The sequence below is a fragment of the Quercus suber genome, unplaced genomic scaffold, assembly GCF_002906115.3.
Source record: "Quercus suber isolate HL8 unplaced genomic scaffold, Cork oak 2.0 scaffold_731, whole genome shotgun sequence".
NCBI lineage: Eukaryota > Viridiplantae > Streptophyta > Magnoliopsida > Fagales > Fagaceae > Quercus > Quercus suber.
In genome coordinates, this window is record NW_027070171.1 from 180,595 (window position 1) to 200,921 (window position 20,327).

Sequence of the window (20,327 nt, forward strand, 5' to 3'; positions counted from 1 at the left end):
GGATTAGATGATGAGAGAGAGAGAGAAATGAATAGTATTTACTGTGATATGAAAGATAAAATATGAGAAGTAGGACGAATTATAAAATATATATTAAAATGAGTTATTTTTTTATACTCCAATACACAAATGCTCTTTAGTGTCGCTGCATGTGAATAATAAATTAGCTTAAAAAACAAATTTGGGTTTTTAAGCTTAAATTGAGGTAAAAAGCAAAATTATGGTTTAGGGAAGGCGGTAGATTTAAGCAATGTGTTCAAAAATGAAAGGCAATCGGAGTTACATGTATTGATTCAAAAAATGAAAGCACCACGGCGCCAAGATAGACACAGACCCCACCAGCCAATCAACACAGTCCGCTAGGTGCACACCTTCCCAGGACACTCCCTCTTCTTACGTGGGATCTAGTGAGACTTGAGAGTAGTCACCCACCCACTTTCTCTCGCACAAAATTTAAAAAAAGAAAAGAAAAAAATGAAAAATAGAAATCAGAATCGTCACGGGGTCCTAGAGTCTAACTAATTCCCCCACCCGCTCCTCCATATACGGTGTCGGTCACCGATACCGGCTTGACACGTCAAATTAAAATATTATAGAAAAACCTCTCTCTCTCTCTCTCTGATTTTCTTCTGCGAATTATAATTAGTAAAAAACGAAAATCAGAATTTGAATTCCTGGAAAAGAAATTCCAATACAATATTCTGCGGAATCTGAAATCCTAGGACTCCTGTCTCCTGAGTGAGCGACGAAGAATAAGAAGAAGAAGAAATGAGCGATCAACAAGTCACTTAGTTAGGTTAGTTAGTCTCTCTCACGCTGATCTGATCTCGCGGAATTCACCTCAAAAAACGATTCCGCGAGAGAGAGAGAGATTATAAGAACCGAAAACGATGTCGTCTTCGTCGAAGGTAATATACGAAGGATGGATGGTCCGATACGGTCGGAGAAAGATCGGACGGTCTTTCATCCACATGCGCTATTTCGTGCTCGAGTCTCGCTTGCTCGCTTACTACAAGCGAAAGCCCCAAGACAATCAGGTACTCTTCTCTTTTCATTCTTCTATTTACTTTTTTACTCTGCTTTTTTTATTCTGATTTTTTTTTGCTTTTAACAAAAGAAAAAAAAAGTGATTGTTTTTTTTTTTTTTTGTTGTTGTTGAAAAACATGACATAGGTTCCAATTAAGACTATGGTAATTGATGGAAACTGTAGAGTGGAGGATCGAGGGTTGAAGACTCACCATGGGCATGTAAGTTGTTGTCAGTTTCGCAATCAATTCACCTCGATTATGACTAATAATAGACTATATTGAATTGTATGTATTGTTAATAATTGTGAGTATCGAACTGAAATCTATCTACTTATTATTTTGTTGCTGCAGATGGTTTACGTTTTGTGTGTTTACAACAAGAAAGAGAAGCACCATCGAATTACGGTCTGTGGTTTATAATCATTGTGGATATACATTTTTTTTTGGTGTGGAAATGTAATAAACAAAGAAAAAGAACCAAAGTGGGCATAGCACAAGTGTATGGTTCAATTAAAAAAAGAGACCCCCTTAGGCCTTTTCAGTCCTTTCAATTCAATTCAATTGCACTTTGGTCTTTGGAAATTTTTTTGGCTAGCTTTGTGTACTTTTGTCGTTGTGTGATGATATCCATTGGGCCGTGTTCTTGTTCCAGATGGCAGCATTCAACATCCAGGAGGCATTACTCTGGAAGGAAAAGATTGAGCTTGTCATTGATCAGGTCTGTTGCTTTCAAACTTCATGGTTTTAATTTTCCAACTTACTTGCTTCGACCTCCAACTAATCTGTGTTGTTGATCTGCTCTTTGATATTGTGGCTCCCATTACGTCTTTTGGGTGAAAATAAGAATGTCTCTGGTGAATCATTAAAAGTTGATGTTTACCAAATTTTTATATATTTATGTGCAGAAGAATATATGGTTCCTGCATTGTAAGGTTTGGCGCATATGGTACTCATTGAATGTTCATGTGTGCAGCATCAGGGATCACAAGTTGCAAACGGTAACAAATATGTTTCTTTTGAATACAAACCTGGGATGGATAATGGGAGGACTAATTCATCATCTGACCGCGAAAGTCAGTAAGTACTTTACTAAATTAACTTTTCTCTTCTTCTTTTAGTCGTTATTATTAGTAGATGAAATTTATTTCGATCCCTGGCAATGGTGATATTTTTTTTATACCTATCAAAAAAAAGAAATTTATGTGTAGTATTTGCATTATGTTACAATTCTATTAAACGTTTAAAAGATTTGACTGATATAGATTAGTATTTTAGCTTTGTTTTCTGCACTCGTTTTTGTAATAAACTTTAAACTGCCATTAGAGAAATGCTTCTCTGCATTTTATGTGCAATGTTAGCATAATTGTTTATGTTTCTGGATTTGAATATACCTATATTAGATGTTTCATAGACTTGACAGATATAGATTTAGATATTTGCTAGTAATTAATTTATAAATACCTGTTCCCTTTTTTCCTTTTAAAATCTTGTATTTAATTTTTTTTTTTTTTTTGATAAGTCAAAATCTTGTATTTAATTCAATTTATCTCTGGCCTAAGATTAATTTTTGTCATGTTGCTTTGTTCATGTGTAATTAGGTAATGTTGGGTTGTCTTGTATCTGTTGCCTTAATACTGTTTATGCAGCTTATGTTGTGCTTTTGATTGCATTACTGAGAAATTGTTCCGTATTCAATATTGTACTCTTGTACTTTGTATTGCTTATAAAATACATGATTTTTATTTGTTATCCCTGCTTCATAAATAATAATCTTCGATTCTTTTGTGCAGGTTCAGTGCACAAGAAGATGAAGATGATGCTAATCCAAATTTGTCACGGAGAACAACGATTGGAAATGGTTTTCTTTAAATCCTTTTCTTTTCTTTTTTTTTTTGGTTCCAGTAGATGCATTCTTTATTTGAATCTCATTATCTTTATATAAGTGGCACAGGTCTTCCGGATTCAGTGTTAGACTGGACGCGTGAATTAGACTCGGAATTATCGAACCATAATACTAACAATCAAGCATTTTCTAGAAAGCATTGGCGTCTTCTTCAATGCCAAAACGGCAAGTATTTTCTTACATCCTTTATTAGCAGTTTAGTTCAGAATGAAATTTTTTAAAAAACTTGCTTAAGGAATTGGATTTGGTGATATGATTGGTGTATGATGCAACATGTAATGGCATAGCCAAATAGATGAATCACTTATGATTTCTTTTTGTTAACACTGACAGGACTTCGCATTTTTGAAGAACTTCTGGAAGTTGATTACCTTGTATGGCATTGTTTCTCTCTTTCTCTTACATGACATGATTATAATTCGGTTGTTTTAGTTCAAGATCATTACTTATGGTTTTCCTTCTGCAGCCACGAAGCTGCAGTAGAGCAATGAAGGCTGTTGGTGTTGTGGAGGCTACATGTGAAGAAATATTTGAACTTGTTATGAGCATGGACGGGACACGGTTTGAGTAGGTGTTTTCCCTTTTCAAATAATTCTTTTACAGATAACCCTAAAAGTGCATTGCTGTGCTGCCCTTGTTGTATGCAGCAAGAGTTCACTATGTATACCTGCATGTGTGCATGTTCATGTTTAGGAACATTTACTTAGACATCTGGACCCTTTGTGCTATTTATTCAAGAATACATATAAAAAACTTTGGTTGGAACATTTAGTGGTTCCCTCACAAGTAGTAGGAGATAAAGACCTGTACAGTAATACTATCCTCTAAAATGAGTGTTGCTCAGTATAGTGAATAATTACAAAGGGATTTTCTATGGGGAGGGGTGGGAGATGAGTTTAAATATCACCTGGTTAGTTGGAGGAGTGCCTGTGAACCACTTCAAAATGGGGGATTAGGCATCCGAGACTTGGTCCTTTTTAATAAGCTCTGTTGGGGAAGTGGTTGTGGTGGTACGCAACAGAGAGGGATGCTTTTTGGAGAAGGGTAGTGGACACTAAATATGGCAGTATGTGGGGGGTTGGGGTTCTAATAATGTATAGGGGCCTTATGGGGTTTGCCTTTGGAAGAGTATCAAGAAGGGGTGGGATGTGTTTAATCATTTTGTCAGCTTTAAGGTGGGTGATGGCTCTTCTATTAAATTCTGCCATGATTCTTGGTGAGGGGGCCTTCCTCTAAAAGATAATTTCCCAGAGTTGTATGGTATTCCACATGTTAGAGCTGCATTGTGGCAGAGCTAATATCTTTCTCAGGGGATAGATATCATTGGAATGTCATTTTTACCCAATTGGTGCAAGATTGGGAGTTAGAGTTGATTGCCTCCTTTATGGATTTGATTTAAAGGGTGGTTTAGGATGGAAATAGATTATGGGAATTGGGAGAAGCAAATAAATATGCGAAGGTGGAAGTGCGGCAGTTTGGAAATCCTTGTAGCGCAATTGGCATTTCCTGGTGTTTCCAACAGAGATGAGGGTTCAAATCTCCCCTCCTCCATTGTAGCTATAGAACTACCAAAAAATAAAAATAAAAATTGAGTTATGTACTCTATTTGAAGGACTATTTGAAAGCTAGAGGGTTTTAAAACAGTATTTCTGGTGGTTGTTGAAATTGATGCTTTTCAAGTTAACCATATTGTTTGGAAAATTAAATTACTTTTTGTGGGCAGGCTTTCATCTTATTATATGCTTTATTCCTCTCTTTGGGATAAATTTGATCTTCTATTGGTTAACCGGTCTTGGTTACTTTTCTTGGATTATACTTTTCACCTCTTGGCTAATCTCTTTTTGTTTAGAAAGCATTTTATGGAAAATTGACCCATTTTCCTCTGTTTAGTTGTGACTCTGAAAATAAGATAGAAAACATTTTCTGTTGTTGACTCGGATGAAAAATCATTTACATTTTTTGTAATTTCAAATAATTATTTGAACAAAAACTTTCATTCATGGAACCCTAAATTGGAAAACAATGTCTATTTTTTGGGGCCATTTAGGAGCCTCAGATCAAAGCAGATCCCAAATTCTGAATTTATGTGACCAATTGAATGAGAAAATGATTGACTTGAGTAAAAAAATTCAATGGTGGTCCATGGTCAGTCTATGGAGAGAAGGGGGGGCATGGGGGAGAATTTTTCTCATGGTGTGGAGATTATTTGTGGTGATTTGTTGAGTATGTGACATTCTTGTGAAATGTTTCCACTCTATTGAGTTTGTTTTCTATAGATCATAGAAAATATATCATCTTGGCTTGCGATTTTTATTGTACCGAACACCCAGATATGCAGAAAATATTTTCCGCTAAAACAAACAGAGCCTTAATTGCCACAGTTGTGCAATCACAACTAACATCCTTTTGTCACTTTTATTTTTTATTTATCAAAGATTTTTTTTTTTTAATTTTTATTTATTTTTAGAATTCGATAGTTGGAGAAGGGGGATTTGAACCCTAGGTGTCTGTTGGAAACACTAGGAAGTGCTAATTGAGTTACAAGGCTCTTGGCTTAGCATCATCAGTCACTTCCTATATGTTGAAGCATGCATTATATTGAAGATCAAGGGTCTGATTTTACCTAGCCAAGATCTGGAAATTTCATTGTTGGTCCATGTGCTTCTATTTTAATTATTTTTCTGAGGACTATGCCAGATTACCTCATTATGATCTTAACACTCATGGTATCATAAATCTCCTGCCTACCTCATGTACAAGGAAGACTTGCTGTAATATTTATTACCCAAGTCATGTTCCATGGTTGCAAGTACTATTGAGATGCATGTCCACATCTTTCTCTGATGCCTTTTCAGACTAAAATGAGGAAGCACAAGAATTAGTTATAATGACTAGCAATTGTATCTTTAAAAAATTGACTAGCAATCAAGTATGCCATTTTCTTATAGGTTGTCCAAATACTACCTCATGCTTATTCTTAGTGATTGATAATCCCCTTTAGAAATTAGTTCATGATTAAGGGGTTTTCCCCCAAATGGCATTTACTGCACTGTCAATAGCTACTGAAAATTGTTGATCCATTGAGATTAAACCAGCCAAAATTGCATGGACCTGATGTCTTGATGATAGAAAATAACTGCAGGAAGCAATTCCTTAGGGGGCTTGTTTTGGAAGCTTGAAATCTCTTTAGGGGGTTGCATACAAGATCTTTATTATCCTTTGTTTTTCAATGTCATGGGTAGCTGCAGGTCCGCTACTATGCTCTCTCTATGCATTCATTTCATAGAGTGGCATAAGTGAGTGAACTAACGGGCTGTGCTTACACCCCAAGTGTTTTCTTTTAAATCATATGCTGCTCTGTGAACTAGAGGGCTGTCATATGCATTGATCTATACGATTAGGGGTTGTCTTCAATGTTAAATTTTGTTGTTTGGATTTCTTTTTTATTTTTGAAGTTATAAATTTCTAGGATAATAAACTCATAAGCAGATGTTGTAGAATGGAATAGGTTAGTTCGCACATGTGGTACTCAGACTCTCAGAGGTAATTCAAAATAGTTTAAACTGATATATTTTTTATTCTATTTTGGATCTTTTGTTGCTTCATTTTGTTATTGGTGGTCTTCATTTGCTATTTAATTGGAATATTTTGGTGATTGGCTTCTGTTGTAAAAGGTGTTTGAATATTTATGTGTAAATCTCAGTGTTTCATGTCTGTGTTTAATACAACATTCAGACATGTATTTCTGTCCTTGAGTGCACCTATATGACTATGTCCATGTAACGTGATCTCTTGTGGCTTTAGAACATTTGAATTACTCTGTTTTCTTTTCTGAAAGATTTTCTTTGTGGATCTAAAAAGCTCCAGAATGTTTTGACTTAGCCCCAATTCCATGTTTAAAATACAATTTTCTTGTCTTGTTTGTACTTCTAAAGTGTGTTGTTTTTTTCCTCCCTTTCTGTGCGTTGTACAGGTGGGATTGCAGTTTCCAGTATGGTAGCTTAGTTGAGGAGGTAGATGGACATACGGCATTACTTTATCACAGACTTCAGTTGGACTGGTTTCCGATGTAATGTTCTCTCCAAATTAATGTGTTAGAATTTATATAATTTTTATATTACTGCAAGCATGAGTTAATAGATTTTTGAAGAAAAATTATCAAGGCCTGGTGCTTCTTTGCTTACCCAATTACAGCTTCCCAACTGATCATAAAGTGAGCATCTGGATGTGTTCTAATCTCTGCAAGTTTATTTCGTTGTGTTACAAATTTTTTAATACCCCCAAAATAATGGTATTTGTGTGTGTGTGTTGTGGGGATGTACCTAATATGCATTGTTATAGTCATGAGTAGTTTGCTATTAGTGTTTTATTTGAAGAGTGCTAACTAGAGAGGTTGCTCATTGGAGTTGGGAGTTTGAGGGATACTCCCAGTGGTTCCACCACCTCTTGTGGTGCCTGGGCACTAGTGTTTGAATCCAACCGGCGCCCCTCCCCCGATGTACCTAGGCGCCCCCCACCCCCCCCCCCCCCCAAAAAAATAAAATAAAAAGAAAGAAAAGGAAGCTGCTCAGAGTTATTAGCAAGACAATGACACAGGAAAGCTGTTATGGTGCGGACTAGCTTGCTTATGTCTAAACAACCTATATCACCTTAAAATTTATAAAAGAATTCATTATGCTGTATGGAAAATGTCATAATTCTCTCTAAAAGTTTTTCCTAGTCCATGTTTTTAACTTCAGCTAGTGCTTTAGGAACATCATTTTGTTAATTTGTTTTTGTCTAGGTTGAATGTTTGGATTAACTGGGCTCTTTTGCATTCTTATCCTTGAGAACTACTTTAAAAATGCTTTCCCCCCTCTTGTAAGTCTTCTAGAGGACTTTCTATCTATTATAATTTCATAATTAATTTTGAAGACCTGTTGTTTTAACTATTTGTCTTTGACTCTTTGTTCAAGGATAAGTTTTTTTTTTTTTCCTTTTAAATGTCATATCATAAAAAAAATTTTGTTGTAGTTTTAAGTTTTAGTCGTTTCAGTTGTCAGGAAGAAAGCTTCCTCCTTCCTTTCTAAAATCGTATGCATAATATCTCTTTAACTGTACCTACAAATCCATGCTGTTGCAGGTTTGTGTGGCCTCGTGATCTTTGTTATGTGCGATATTGGCGCCGAAATGATGATGGAAGTTATGGTAAGTGTTCTGGTTTTTTACCTCTTATTTGGTTGCTATCATTTCTTTTATTAGAAAATTTCACTTTTGCTTTCTTGTTGTTTTGCAGTTGTCTTATTTCGTTCTAGGGAGCATGAGAACTGTGGTCCACAGCCAGGATATGTACGGGCACATATTGAGAGTAAGTTCCTTGTTATCTTCTTTGTTTATGCCTGAGGCATAATTACTAAGAATTTAAGAGATGGAAACCATTTGTTTCGTTCTCTATATTGAACCATGTATAACATTATGTATTTGAACTTTCCCAGGTGGAGGATACAACATTTCGCCTTTAAAACCTCGAAATGGGAGACCAAGGGCACAGGTACAGCATCTTATGCAGATTGATCTGAAAGGATGGGGTGTAGGTTATGTATCATCATTTCAGCAACACTGTCTCCTTCAAATGTTAAATAGTGTCGCTGGTGAGTTCCTTCCCCTGCTTTTAATTTGTAAAATTTGAAGTGTTATTGCATGTTGGTATCATTTTTCAATGTCTTTGTTATGTTTATATCTAACTTCTCTCTGCTTTGGCTATTGAGGGGAGGTGTGAAAGGAATTTTATGATTGTGGGGTTGGAATTTGGGTGATTATTGTTGGATTCTGGGTTTTCTTCGGTTCTGTCAGCATCTAAACTATTAAAGTTTTTGTATTAAAAAAATAATATAACTTTGTAAAATTACTAAAATACCCTTGACTTAAGAATAACCAAATAAAATATTAAAACTTAATTAACTACCATGGACACTTATTCTTGAGCTTTGCCTTATCCTTAGGCTTCCAAAGAGAATATCCTTTCTTTAACCATGTTATGATTCCGCCATCACATGGATATGCACCTATTTTTTTCTGGCTAAGTAACACATGGATTTTTAACTTTTTAAACCCTAAAATCCAAATTTCAAAACCCTAAGCCTTCCATCCATCAAATAGCCCCAAATAACCCAAACAGTCCCATTAATGTGGTTAATGTTCACAGCCCTGGAACAGCAACCCAGATCTTGGGTTTTCCCCTTTGTTGCATCTCAAATCTTTACTATTACTTTTCCCAATTAGAAACTCTCTCTATATATAAATAGTTATATATATATATATATATATATATATATTTTTTTTACTATGTTCTAGACATTAAATTTCAGCAATGATACAAAAGAAGAAATGAACGCGTGCACGGCCCCAACTGCCNTAAGTTTTTTTTTTTCCTTTTAAATGTCATATCATAAAAAAAATTTTGTTGTAGTTTTAAGTTTTAGTCGTTTCAGTTGTCAGGAAGAAAGCTTCCTCCTTCCTTTCTAAAATCGTATGCATAATATCTCTTTAACTGTACCTACAAATCCATGCTGTTGCAGGTTTGTGTGGCCTCGTGATCTTTGTTATGTGCGATATTGGCGCCGAAATGATGATGGAAGTTATGGTAAGTGTTCTGGTTTTTTACCTCTTATTTGGTTGCTATCATTTCTTTTATTAGAAAATTTCACTTTTGCTTTCTTGTTGTTTTGCAGTTGTCTTATTTCGTTCTAGGGAGCATGAGAACTGTGGTCCACAGCCAGGATATGTACGGGCACATATTGAGAGTAAGTTCCTTGTTATCTTCTTTGTTTATGCCTGAGGCATAATTACTAAGAATTTAAGAGATGGAAACCATTTGTTTCGTTCTCTATATTGAACCATGTATAACATTATGTATTTGAACTTTCCCAGGTGGAGGATACAACATTTCGCCTTTAAAACCTCGAAATGGGAGACCAAGGGCACAGGTACAGCATCTTATGCAGATTGATCTGAAAGGATGGGGTGTAGGTTATGTATCATCATTTCAGCAACACTGTCTCCTTCAAATGTTAAATAGTGTCGCTGGTGAGTTCCTTCCCCTGCTTTTAATTTGTAAAATTTGAAGTGTTATTGCATGTTGGTATCATTTTTCAATGTCTTTGTTATGTTTATATCTAACTTCTCTCTGCTTTGGCTATTGAGGGGAGGTGTGAAAGGAATTTTATGATTGTGGGGTTGGAATTTGGGTGATTATTGTTGGATTCTGGGTTTTCTTCGGTTCTGTCAGCATCTAAACTATTAAAGTTTTTGTATTAAAAAAATAATATAACTTTGTAAAATTACTAAAATACCCTTGACTTAAGAATAACCAAATAAAATATTAAAACTTAATTAACTACCATGGACACTTATTCTTGAGCTTTGCCTTATCCTTAGGCTTCCAAAGAGAATATCCTTTCTTTAACCATGTTATGATTCCGCCATCACATGGATATGCACCTATTTTTTTCTGGCTAAGTAACACATGGATTTTTAACTTTTTAAACCCTAAAATCCAAATTTCAAAACCCTAAGCCTTCCATCCATCAAATAGCCCCAAATAACCCAAACAGTCCCATTAATGTGGTTAATGTTCACAGCCCTGGAACAGCAACCCAGATCTTGGGTTTTCCCCTTTGTTGCATCTCAAATCTTTACTATTACTTTTCCCAATTAGAAACTCTCTCTATATATAAATAGTTATATATATATATATATATATATATATTTTTTTTTACTATGTTCTAGACATTAAATTTCAGCAATGATACAAAAGAAGACATGAACGCGTGCACGGCCCCAACTGCCCCGTGGGGAAGGGGGGGGGGTGTGTTAAAATTTGTTACTTTTTTGTGAATGAGTGTCGGCTCAAAAGGCCTTTTTCTCTTCCCACAAGAATGGATGGATGGTGAGGTGGTCAAAGGCCATTGGTGCATGTGTAATTTACTAATAAAGAGAAAATGTTTGCAACATTTTAAAGACTTTGTTTGTAATTTCAGAGTTTGCTTTACTGCTACCCATGTACACCCCCCAATGTATCTGGAATTTTAATTAATACAATTTCATTATTTATTAAAAAAAAAAAACATTTTAAGGACTTTGTATCACTTTTACTTATTAAAAAAGGGATTTTCTTTTCTCTTTCATCTTTGTTTCAATTTAAGTGCACTCTTCAGCAGATTGCTGCCACTTTTCTGTATTACTACTGATCTTTTGTGTTTTTTTTCCCTTTCCTGCTTAAAATCTTATTTGTGGTAGGACTGCGTGAATGGTTTGCCCAGACAGATGAGAGGAATGCTGCTCCAAGAATCCCTGTTATGGTTAATATGACATCAGCTTCTGTATCCTCAAAGAAGGGTGGGAAGCTGCATGAATCTTCCCTTCATCCTAGTGCACCTACTGATCAAATAAATGGTGTAAACAGAAATTCAGTGATGATGGATGAATACTCTGATGATGATGAGGAATTTCAAATAGCTGAGGGTGAACAAGAGGTTTGATTTGCTCAAATGCCTGGTATTTTCTTTATTCTCTCTCTGAAGTCTGAATGTAAGTTATTCACATTTTTCAGGCAGACACACCTGGGCTTGAGAGTGATATCAAGAGAACAGGTAGATGATCACTAGTTCTTTTGTTTTGTTTTGTTTTTTTTTTTTTTTTTTGTTAGAAAGAAAAAATATTGTAGCAGATATATAGATATGGAACTAAGTGGAAGATCTGATCACAATATTTATCTTGAATTGAAGCCTTGGAAGAAGAACCAGTGGACCAAATTGATTTGTCCTGTTTCTCGGGAAACCTCCGGCGTGATGATCGTGATAAAGCTCGTGACTGCTGGACGATTTCAGATGCAAACAACTTTAGAGTCCGAAGCAAGCATTTTTGTTATGATAAAACAAAGGTTTCCTATTAATTTGAGCTATTGTTAGATCATTGGTTTTTTGTGGTTCAACTTTTAAGACCTTGTTTGCCTTGCTCTAATCAATTGTTGTCATATGTATTTGAAGATTCCTGCAGGAAAACATCTAATGGATCTCGTAGCTGTAGATTGGTTCAAGGACACAAAAAGAATCGATCATGTTGCTAGGCGTCAAGGATGTGCAGCACAAGTAAGTTTAGAAGCTAAACATTGTTTGGTTGTATACTATTTTGCAGTGGATTGAATATATACACTACCTTGTTTAAATGTATCGTTGTTTGTGAGTACTGAGTATGATGTAGAGCAAGCTTGATATGAAAACTAATGCAGCACAAAATTCTCCTAAGAAATTTGCCTTAGGAATCAACACTTAGAGTTGACTAGAGTTGGCATCAAGCCATTGGAATAAATTCCAACTGAAATTATTCATCATGAACTTGTTTCCATAAGAGTGCAATAGCTTGCTTATGTAGACTATTATGACTAAAACCTGATCCTAATTGACTTGAGTCAATGACCAATTATTGAATTACAAAAATAACCATGACTCTAGGAAATAAAATAAAATACTAATAACTTAATCAACCAATAATATCTAAAATAAAATTAAATGGGTAAGTAGTAAAAATACAATTTAACAATTTACTAAACATAGTGAATTTTTTGTTCCTTAGATTAACGCTCACTCAAATGCATGATATTCAAAAAATGCTTTGTTGATTTTCAAGGAGATATGGTAATGGTTACAAAAAGCACCAATCCAATATCCAAGAATGTTGGTCCATACAGGATATTGGAGAAGATAAGTTCTAATGCTTATGTCCCTGAGTTACAATAAGACATGGGCATTAGTATTGTGTTTAATGTTGAAGATTTAACATTTTATACTAAACATTTTGTTAATGAGTTTGAGGCACATACTGTTGTAGTTAGGTTGTCCCCAACCTCTAATGTAGAGGAAGAAATTTAGCATTCCCCTAACATAAAGGAAAAAATCGAAGATGTTTGGTAGACATTGCAACATAGATTTGTGAAGGGCTGTCCCACATTGTGTTTTATGGTGTCTTTGGCGAGAAAGGAACAGTAGATGCTTTGAGGGAAAGGAACAGTCTATTCTCGAGATTAAATCTCTCCTCCTCCACTCTTTGTTTGATTGGAGTTCTGTTTTTACTTCTTTTTTTTGTTCTAATCTTTTTGTTATGCTTGATCGTTCTATTTTACAAACTTGATGTACTCCTATCCATGTACACTACCAGTGTACCTGGGTATTTTGATTAATGAGCTCTCTTGGGAGCTTGTTTAGTTAGTCCAAGTTAAATTGAGTTTTTATTTATTTATTTATTTTTATTTATTTATTTATAATTTTTTTTTGTAATTCGATAGTTAAATTGAGTCCTTTTTGGTTTAGAAGTTCTTAAGAACTTTTCCTTTGTTATTATGATACTCGAAGAGGTTTGGATACCCTAGTTTCTAAAACAGAAAAAGAAAAAGAAAAGGTAATCCTAGTCTTTCTAGGAATAGGTTATATTGGAGGCCCAACTTAGGAAAGGATTTAGCAATAGCCTATATAAAGGATCTATTATAGTCAATAACATTCATAGTGGGATTATTTTAATAAAATTCCAACAACTTATTCAAGTGTCATTGCCTTCTTCTTGTGGTTGCTTAGTAAGGTGAGATTGCCTACTATTTTATCTTTCTTTATTTCTCATTCTGTTCACCTGTTTTAACACTAAACAACTATCAAACATATTCAAGATCCAATCTTTTTATTACCCAAACCCTCAAACCTCAGACCCCATTCAAGAATCCTTCAAGATCTCATTAAGAAATCTAATTTAGTGCTAAATTACTAAAGATTCTACATCACCTTCTCTCATCTTGTAAGATCAAGGCAGCGGGTGAGGTTTTGGATTGAACATCTACAAATTCAAAGGACGGGCCTTGGTATGATGGTGAGTGCCTTCCACCAAAAGAGACAGGTCTCAAGTTTTAGTTTGGGAATCAGCCTCTCCAAAAAAATTTGGGAGCATGGCTGCCTATCATAACCTCTCCCATTCCTTGCAAAAGTGGGAGTTTTGTGCATTGGGTACAACCATGTGGTCTCATGTGTGTTTACTTTCCTTTCTCTATGCCGTGTGAAGTCGAATAAAGATTTTGACTGTAATATTTCTAAAACGTCATCAGGCATGATACTATAGTATAGTCATTATTGCACTACCACCTTAATATATGGGGAATTGACAATGGGTGTGGATTATTTTATTTTGTTCTACTTGCACTTGGATGTTTCTCATGAACTTTGGGGAATTGAGTCATTACTAGATCAAGATGATATGGTTCAATTTATAGTTATGCATGCTTAAATTTCAGCAAAAAAAAAAAAAAAAAAAAAAACTTGTTTAAGTGATCAATCCATTTGATTTCAACTACAAATTTATTTGTTGTTAATTCCTGAATAGGCTCTATTGACGTTTCTTGTTTTCAAACACTTATATAGGTTGCCTTGGAAAAAGGGCTTTTCTCTTTCATTGTAAATTTGCAAGTAAGTTGATTTTTTTATCATAAATTTTCATTCAGCTTGTTGTGACTTTTATGCTTAAATGTATCGGGAGTTTGCAGTTGCATTAATGCTTTAATCTTACAGGTACCTGCTTCAACACACTATAGTATGGTATTTTATTTTGTGACAAAGGAGTTGGTTCCTGGATCCCTCTTGCAAAGATTTGTTGATGGTGATGATGAATTCCGTAATAGTAGGCTGAAGCTCATCCCATCAGTTCCCAAGGTATTCGTTTCATTTTCAGTTCTATTGTGCTCCTCTTGGGGATTGCCTTCTCTAGAAGCATCCTTTCATGCACTCTATCACACTCATGCCTTTATGCAGGCATAGATTTTATGCATGCATGCCATGTAGATAATAATGCTAAGATGTTTAATTCCCAAGGACTCTTAAATATTGGCTAGCTAATTGATAAATTATAAGTTGTCCCAAAAGCAAGTTTAAGTTGTTAGGAAATTGTGAATTTTATCATTTAATTGTAATTCTAACACTCTCCTTCCTGTGTGGGCCTAAACTCCCCCTTAATAAATGGGGCCCAACATGTAGGATTTTTAACATTTTAAATGGGAGGTAGAGTTGAGACAAGATTCGAACTCAGAATCTCCTGCTCTGATACTATGATAAATTAACGATTGTCCCAATAGCTTAAATTGTTAGGAAATTGCGAATTTAATCATAATTTTAACACTAATAATGCTAAGATGTTTGATTGTTTGGTCTCTCCATAGTCAATACTTGAATTTTAAGACATTGATTCTAAGATCACTAGTTGATTGGTTGAAGGCGTTAGGGGATTGACTTTTTTGTCTTTCTTAATTTCATGGAGTAATGTAAATTTAGATTTTAGTTTTGTATTTATATTTTCCTTTTACCTAATTCTTGTATACTTCTCTTGTACTATGGCTACTGCCTTGTTGTTTTATGAATATAATTTCTGTTTTCAATCTGAAAGGCATCACATATAAAAGTTTATAAAGTCTTGGTGACAAAGCTTATCATCAGGGATTTGTATACATGTTTGTTGTATCATGGCACATCCACTTTAAGGATATCACTCTAATTAAATTTTAGTCCTACTAACTTTGATGTAGCTATCATTTTGGTCCCTCAAGTTTCAAAATTTGCACCTAAGCCCCAATGTTGGTAAAAGTGTCAAGCGCAATTAAGCACATAGGCTCCAAGAGCCTATGCGCAAGCACAAGCGTGTGCACCTGATTGAAGTAAAGTGCACAGTTTCCAAATGTAATATCTCATAACTTCTAATAGAAATATTCGTAACATTCAATAAAAAATAATAATAACTCAAAATTTGTATACTTTACCTATTAGGTATGTGCAATTGTATAATGTTTTTAAGTTCAAATTTTACCTAAGTTATTTAAATTCTTAAAATTTTTATATAGTAAATTGAAAACAATTTTCAATGCTCAATATCATAATAATCAAGTCATAGAAAGTTTAAGCATAATATTTTATATAATTCTCTTGTGCTTTATAAAAGTACATAATCATGATAGTTATGATGAAATGATGTATTTGGTTCAATCAACATACATCTAAAAGTCAAAGACCAAAAACCACAAGAATTGTATATTAACCTTGTTCGTATCTTATGACGTGTAAATAAAAAATTTGTTTGTGTAATACAACACACTTAAGGATAGTGGTTGTGTAGTAAATCATTGGTCCATGTCATTTCTTTCAAGATCAAGCAATTAATTTTGATGATCCATATCTTTTTTAGCAATAAAATAAAAAAGTGTGCCTAGGTGTGCTTTGTGCTCCTTCAAAAAGCTCTAAAAAGGGGTGCCTAAAGCGCCCTTCATTAAATGAGCCATTTTTCCGCCCATCAAAGCGTTGAGAGCTTGGGGCTTAGAGCTTTGAGCTTAAGCGAGCCTAAAGCACGCTTTTAACACACTGCTAAGCCCCCCTAGACTTTCAAATAGTTGTCATTTGATACCGTAAGTTTCAAAATTTGCAATTAACCTTGTAAACTTTCGAATTGCTATCATTTTGGTCCTTCGAGTTTAGGGGCAGTTAACGGTCTGTAGTTAATGGAAGTTGATGTTTGGGGGGATGTGGGGGGGGGGGGGGGAGGGCTAATCTCACAGAAATTTGAAAGTTCAGGGGGTTGATTGCAAGTTTTAACACTTAAGGGGCTAAAATGACAGCGACACTAAAGTTAGTAAAACGTGTTTTACCTTAAAGTATATATTATTACACATGTTTTTTCATTGACTCACTAATTAAAATTTATATTTTTAAGAGGCTAACTGTAAAGTTTTTACTTATGATTTTTGTTTTTTTTTTTTTTTAATTTTTTATATAACTATATTGTAGGTGGCCTGTGAATTACATGCATTGATTCACGTACACACAATTTTGGATTTTGGACACTTCTTAAAGACTAAAAAAATTTTAACCTGTCAAAGGTGCAATGGTGCATCTATCATCCAAAGCCAAACCCTAGCCCCTTGGCTAAAACTCAAATGAAGTTCAACCTAAACCATGAATGTTTTTTTTTTTTTTGGGGGGGGGGGGGGGGGAGGTGTTTAAGGAGAGCTCTGCTCGTGCCGTTTCCCCATTTCTTATCTGAATGGAGATGACTGTTGTGAGCCATTGTTGTTTATTATTCTTGACACCATTTACATTTTTAACTAGATTAATTGTAATTCAGTTATATAACTTCTTCAGTTTGCTTAAATGCTTAACAGCAAGGTACCTGGCCAACGAGCTCTAGCTCAACTTTCTCTTCCCACAAGAATGGGGAGGGGGTGAGATTGTAGGTTCAAAACCCTTTACATGTGTAACTTACCAGTAAAAAATAAATGAAAACATGAAATACCTGGCCAACGAGCTCTAGCTCAACTTTCTCTTCCCACAAGAATGGGGGAGGGGGTGAGATTGTAGGTTCAAAACCCTTTACATGTGTAACTTACCAGTAAAAAATAAATGAAAACATGAAATAAAAGGAATTGCCTACATAAGTAGTTGTGTAGTATTTTGCATTCAAAATGCTACGCTTATTAATATGGAGTAAATGTACTTTTTATCACTTCAAGTTGGCTCTTGTTGATATCCATTTTTAGCTCTCAAACGTAGCTCAATTCCAGCAAAAACAATTAAACCAGTGGAGTGGCCTGACCGTTGGATTACCATATGCTTTTAAGTCATTCCATGTGACCTCTAAATTGTTTGATGCCTTTTTGTTTCCCCTGTACCATGTATATGCACATGGCAGGACAATCTTCAGTTATGATAATTTTTTCTTCAGTTTGCAGGGATTGCTTTTTTATTTTTATCCCCTTATTTTTTCAAATCAACAAAATTTAATTTTCACAGATATAAGAAATTGCTTTTCCTTTAGTCCTTTCTAGGGTTCTTGTGTCTGCTTTTTGTTTCTTTCCTTTTTCTTCCTTATTGACCTATCAAAAAAAGAAAAGAAAACCTAACTCTTTGTTATCTCATGTGTTGAATCGTGCAGGGCTCATGGATTGTGCGGCAGAGTGTTGGGAGCACCCCCTGTCTATTGGGAAAAGCAGTTGATTGTAACTATATCCGTGGTCCTAAGTATTTGGAAGTAAAGCTCCTTCAATGTCTTTAATACATAGTTAAATTCTTTCTGGCTAGTTTTTAAATGAGTGATTTAATAGTGAAGTTTATCTTAAACTTTTATTTTTATTGATATGGTTGAACATTGTTAATCTTCTGTAGATTGATGTTGACATTGGTTCTTCAACTGTTGCCAATGGAGTTTTGGGTCTTGTAGTTGGTGTAATTACAACATTGGTGGTAGACATGGCTTTCCTTGTACAGGTATGGTTATTTTAATGATGATATTATCTCAGCTTTTAGTTTACCAGGGGAGACTGCCTCTGAAGTTTTATATCGTCACACTTATACATTTGAGCAATCGATGTGGTTTAATTAAGTGCAACATTTCATATGGTAGCTGGCCACTAAAGTTAAATGAATTATTGGGAAAACACTTGGTAAAAAACTATATTGGATTTGATATCTTATTTGGGACACTTGGTATAAAAATAGTGTACTAGTTTAATCCTTTTTTGAGCTTCCACTATTATTGGTATAGGTGGGTTAGTTGGGTTAAACTTGGTTATTAAATGGACTTCTTCTGAAGTTTGACCACCCAACCAATCCAAATTCGTACGAGTTACGACACCCTTACATCTATTGAGGCTAAAAGAGAAGCTACAAGCATTCAACTATATGAAGGAAAGACAAATTGAATCAAGAAAAATTACAAATTTTTGTTTTAAGAGTTTTAATTTTTTATGTGGATATTAAAAATGAAAGGAAGCACAATGGATTTCTCTTTTTAGAGCTTTCTTTGGAACTCACTCATGGACAAAGACTTTCATGCTTTTGAAATCCTTTAGTCCTACAATACATCCCTTGTGTTCTAATTTATTATTATGAGCTAGATGATTAATCCAGGGGAAGTATAAATACCAGTATAAGAAGGCCTAACTTTATAAATTTGTTAGGCTTGCATGCTTTTGGAATCCTTTTGTCTTCAATTTTATTTTTACTCATTAAACTCTATCCTCAATTTTTGTTGACCATGGGCTGAGTATTATAACATGCCTAACTTTATAAATTTGTCATGTGAGCACACTGATGCAGCCTGTAAAATACTCGATAGCAAACTCTGTTTATTTAACATTATATTTACATTACAGTTTAATCTATTACTAGCAGTATGTTTATGCAATGCACAGATTAATAAAACTTTTGTAATATTATCAAAATTTAAAGCTTAATAAATAGTGTTTTATATATATATATATATATATTAAAAATATGCAGTTAAGTTAAATGGAAGAAGCACTTAGTTTTATCAAAACAAAAAATTATGGTAGATGATTAAAATAATATAAAATAAGTCATGAAACTTGTATAAATTTCTTAAAACTCTAGTTAGAGTTTTGATTGTAGTAGTATGCTAAATCTTTTGAAATTTGGCAATTGAGCAAATTAATTTCCAATTTTAATAGTGCTTATAGTGACCTATGGTGAAGGAAAGTCATATAATGTAATTCCTTATGATATGATGTTCCAGTATAATCTATGATAAATATTTATCAATAAATTAGCCATTAATTTTTTAAATTGAAAATATTTCTTTCCTTTAAAGAAGAGCACACTCTCACTTGAAAGGAATGGCCTTTTGAATTCTATTTTTAAATTCAACATCAGAGGCAATAATTGAGTTTAAAAAAGGATAGATTTATAATTATTCTTTTTAATGTCCAAAAAGTTGATATGATAATCTTATAGGTGTGTTTGATCACTGAGGTGATGTGAGAGAGGTGACTCTATGTGATTCAACTGACTTCTGCCTTTCAGGGCTTGATACAATTTATTATATTAATCTAGAGCTAAAGAAATGGTTAAATGACTGTTTTAACTGACAGGCAAATACTACTGATGAATTGCCGGAGCGGCTGATTGGTGCTGTCCGTGTTTCTCATATAGAGCTTTCGTCTGCTATAGTCCCCAAGCTGGATCTAGATCCATCATGACGACCCAAGAATAGAGACGATTGACCTGTATTGAATTTTTCAAAATCATTTGTTCAGATAAAAAAATGTATTTCATTTCCCATTAGTTTCCTTATTGTGATTAGCAGAATGTATGTTTGTCAATGTTTTCCAATTGATTTTTGTATAAAATAGTAAAAACAGAAGCAGGGTTTTTTCTACGTACGGTATTAAATAAGATTACAGGATGGGGTAAATTGGTTTGTCATTATTTCTCTTTACCGAGTTATAATTTCTGTTATTTTTTTTAACACTCTCCCACTCACGAGAACTGTTTGTGACATGGAAATTTATGTGAATTTAAGGTGTTTGAGCCTTTGAGGTGTGTTA

At 34.3% G+C, this 20,327-nt stretch overlaps 1 protein-coding gene across 1 annotated transcript; it reads left to right on the top strand.

The window, feature by feature from the left end:
• Nucleotides 1-395: 395 nt before the first annotated feature.
• Nucleotides 396-20,205, top strand: LOC112026712 (protein ENHANCED DISEASE RESISTANCE 2). The gene is made up of 22 exons (XM_065766693.1): nucleotides 396-1,037; nucleotides 1,174-1,248; nucleotides 1,381-1,434; nucleotides 1,682-1,747; nucleotides 2,003-2,106; nucleotides 2,820-2,887; nucleotides 2,981-3,097; nucleotides 3,266-3,306; nucleotides 3,399-3,499; nucleotides 6,906-7,001; nucleotides 8,055-8,119; nucleotides 8,208-8,279; nucleotides 8,407-8,562; nucleotides 11,210-11,445; nucleotides 11,523-11,562; nucleotides 11,698-11,852; nucleotides 11,959-12,060; nucleotides 14,371-14,415; nucleotides 14,518-14,658; nucleotides 17,918-18,013; nucleotides 18,148-18,249; nucleotides 19,872-20,205. Exons 1-22 carry the CDS (start codon nucleotides 891-893, stop codon nucleotides 19,977-19,979), a joined length of 2,187 nt encoding a protein of 728 aa, XP_065622765.1. The 5' UTR covers nucleotides 396-890; the 3' UTR covers nucleotides 19,980-20,205.
• The last annotated feature ends 122 nt before the right edge of the window (nucleotides 20,206-20,327 follow it).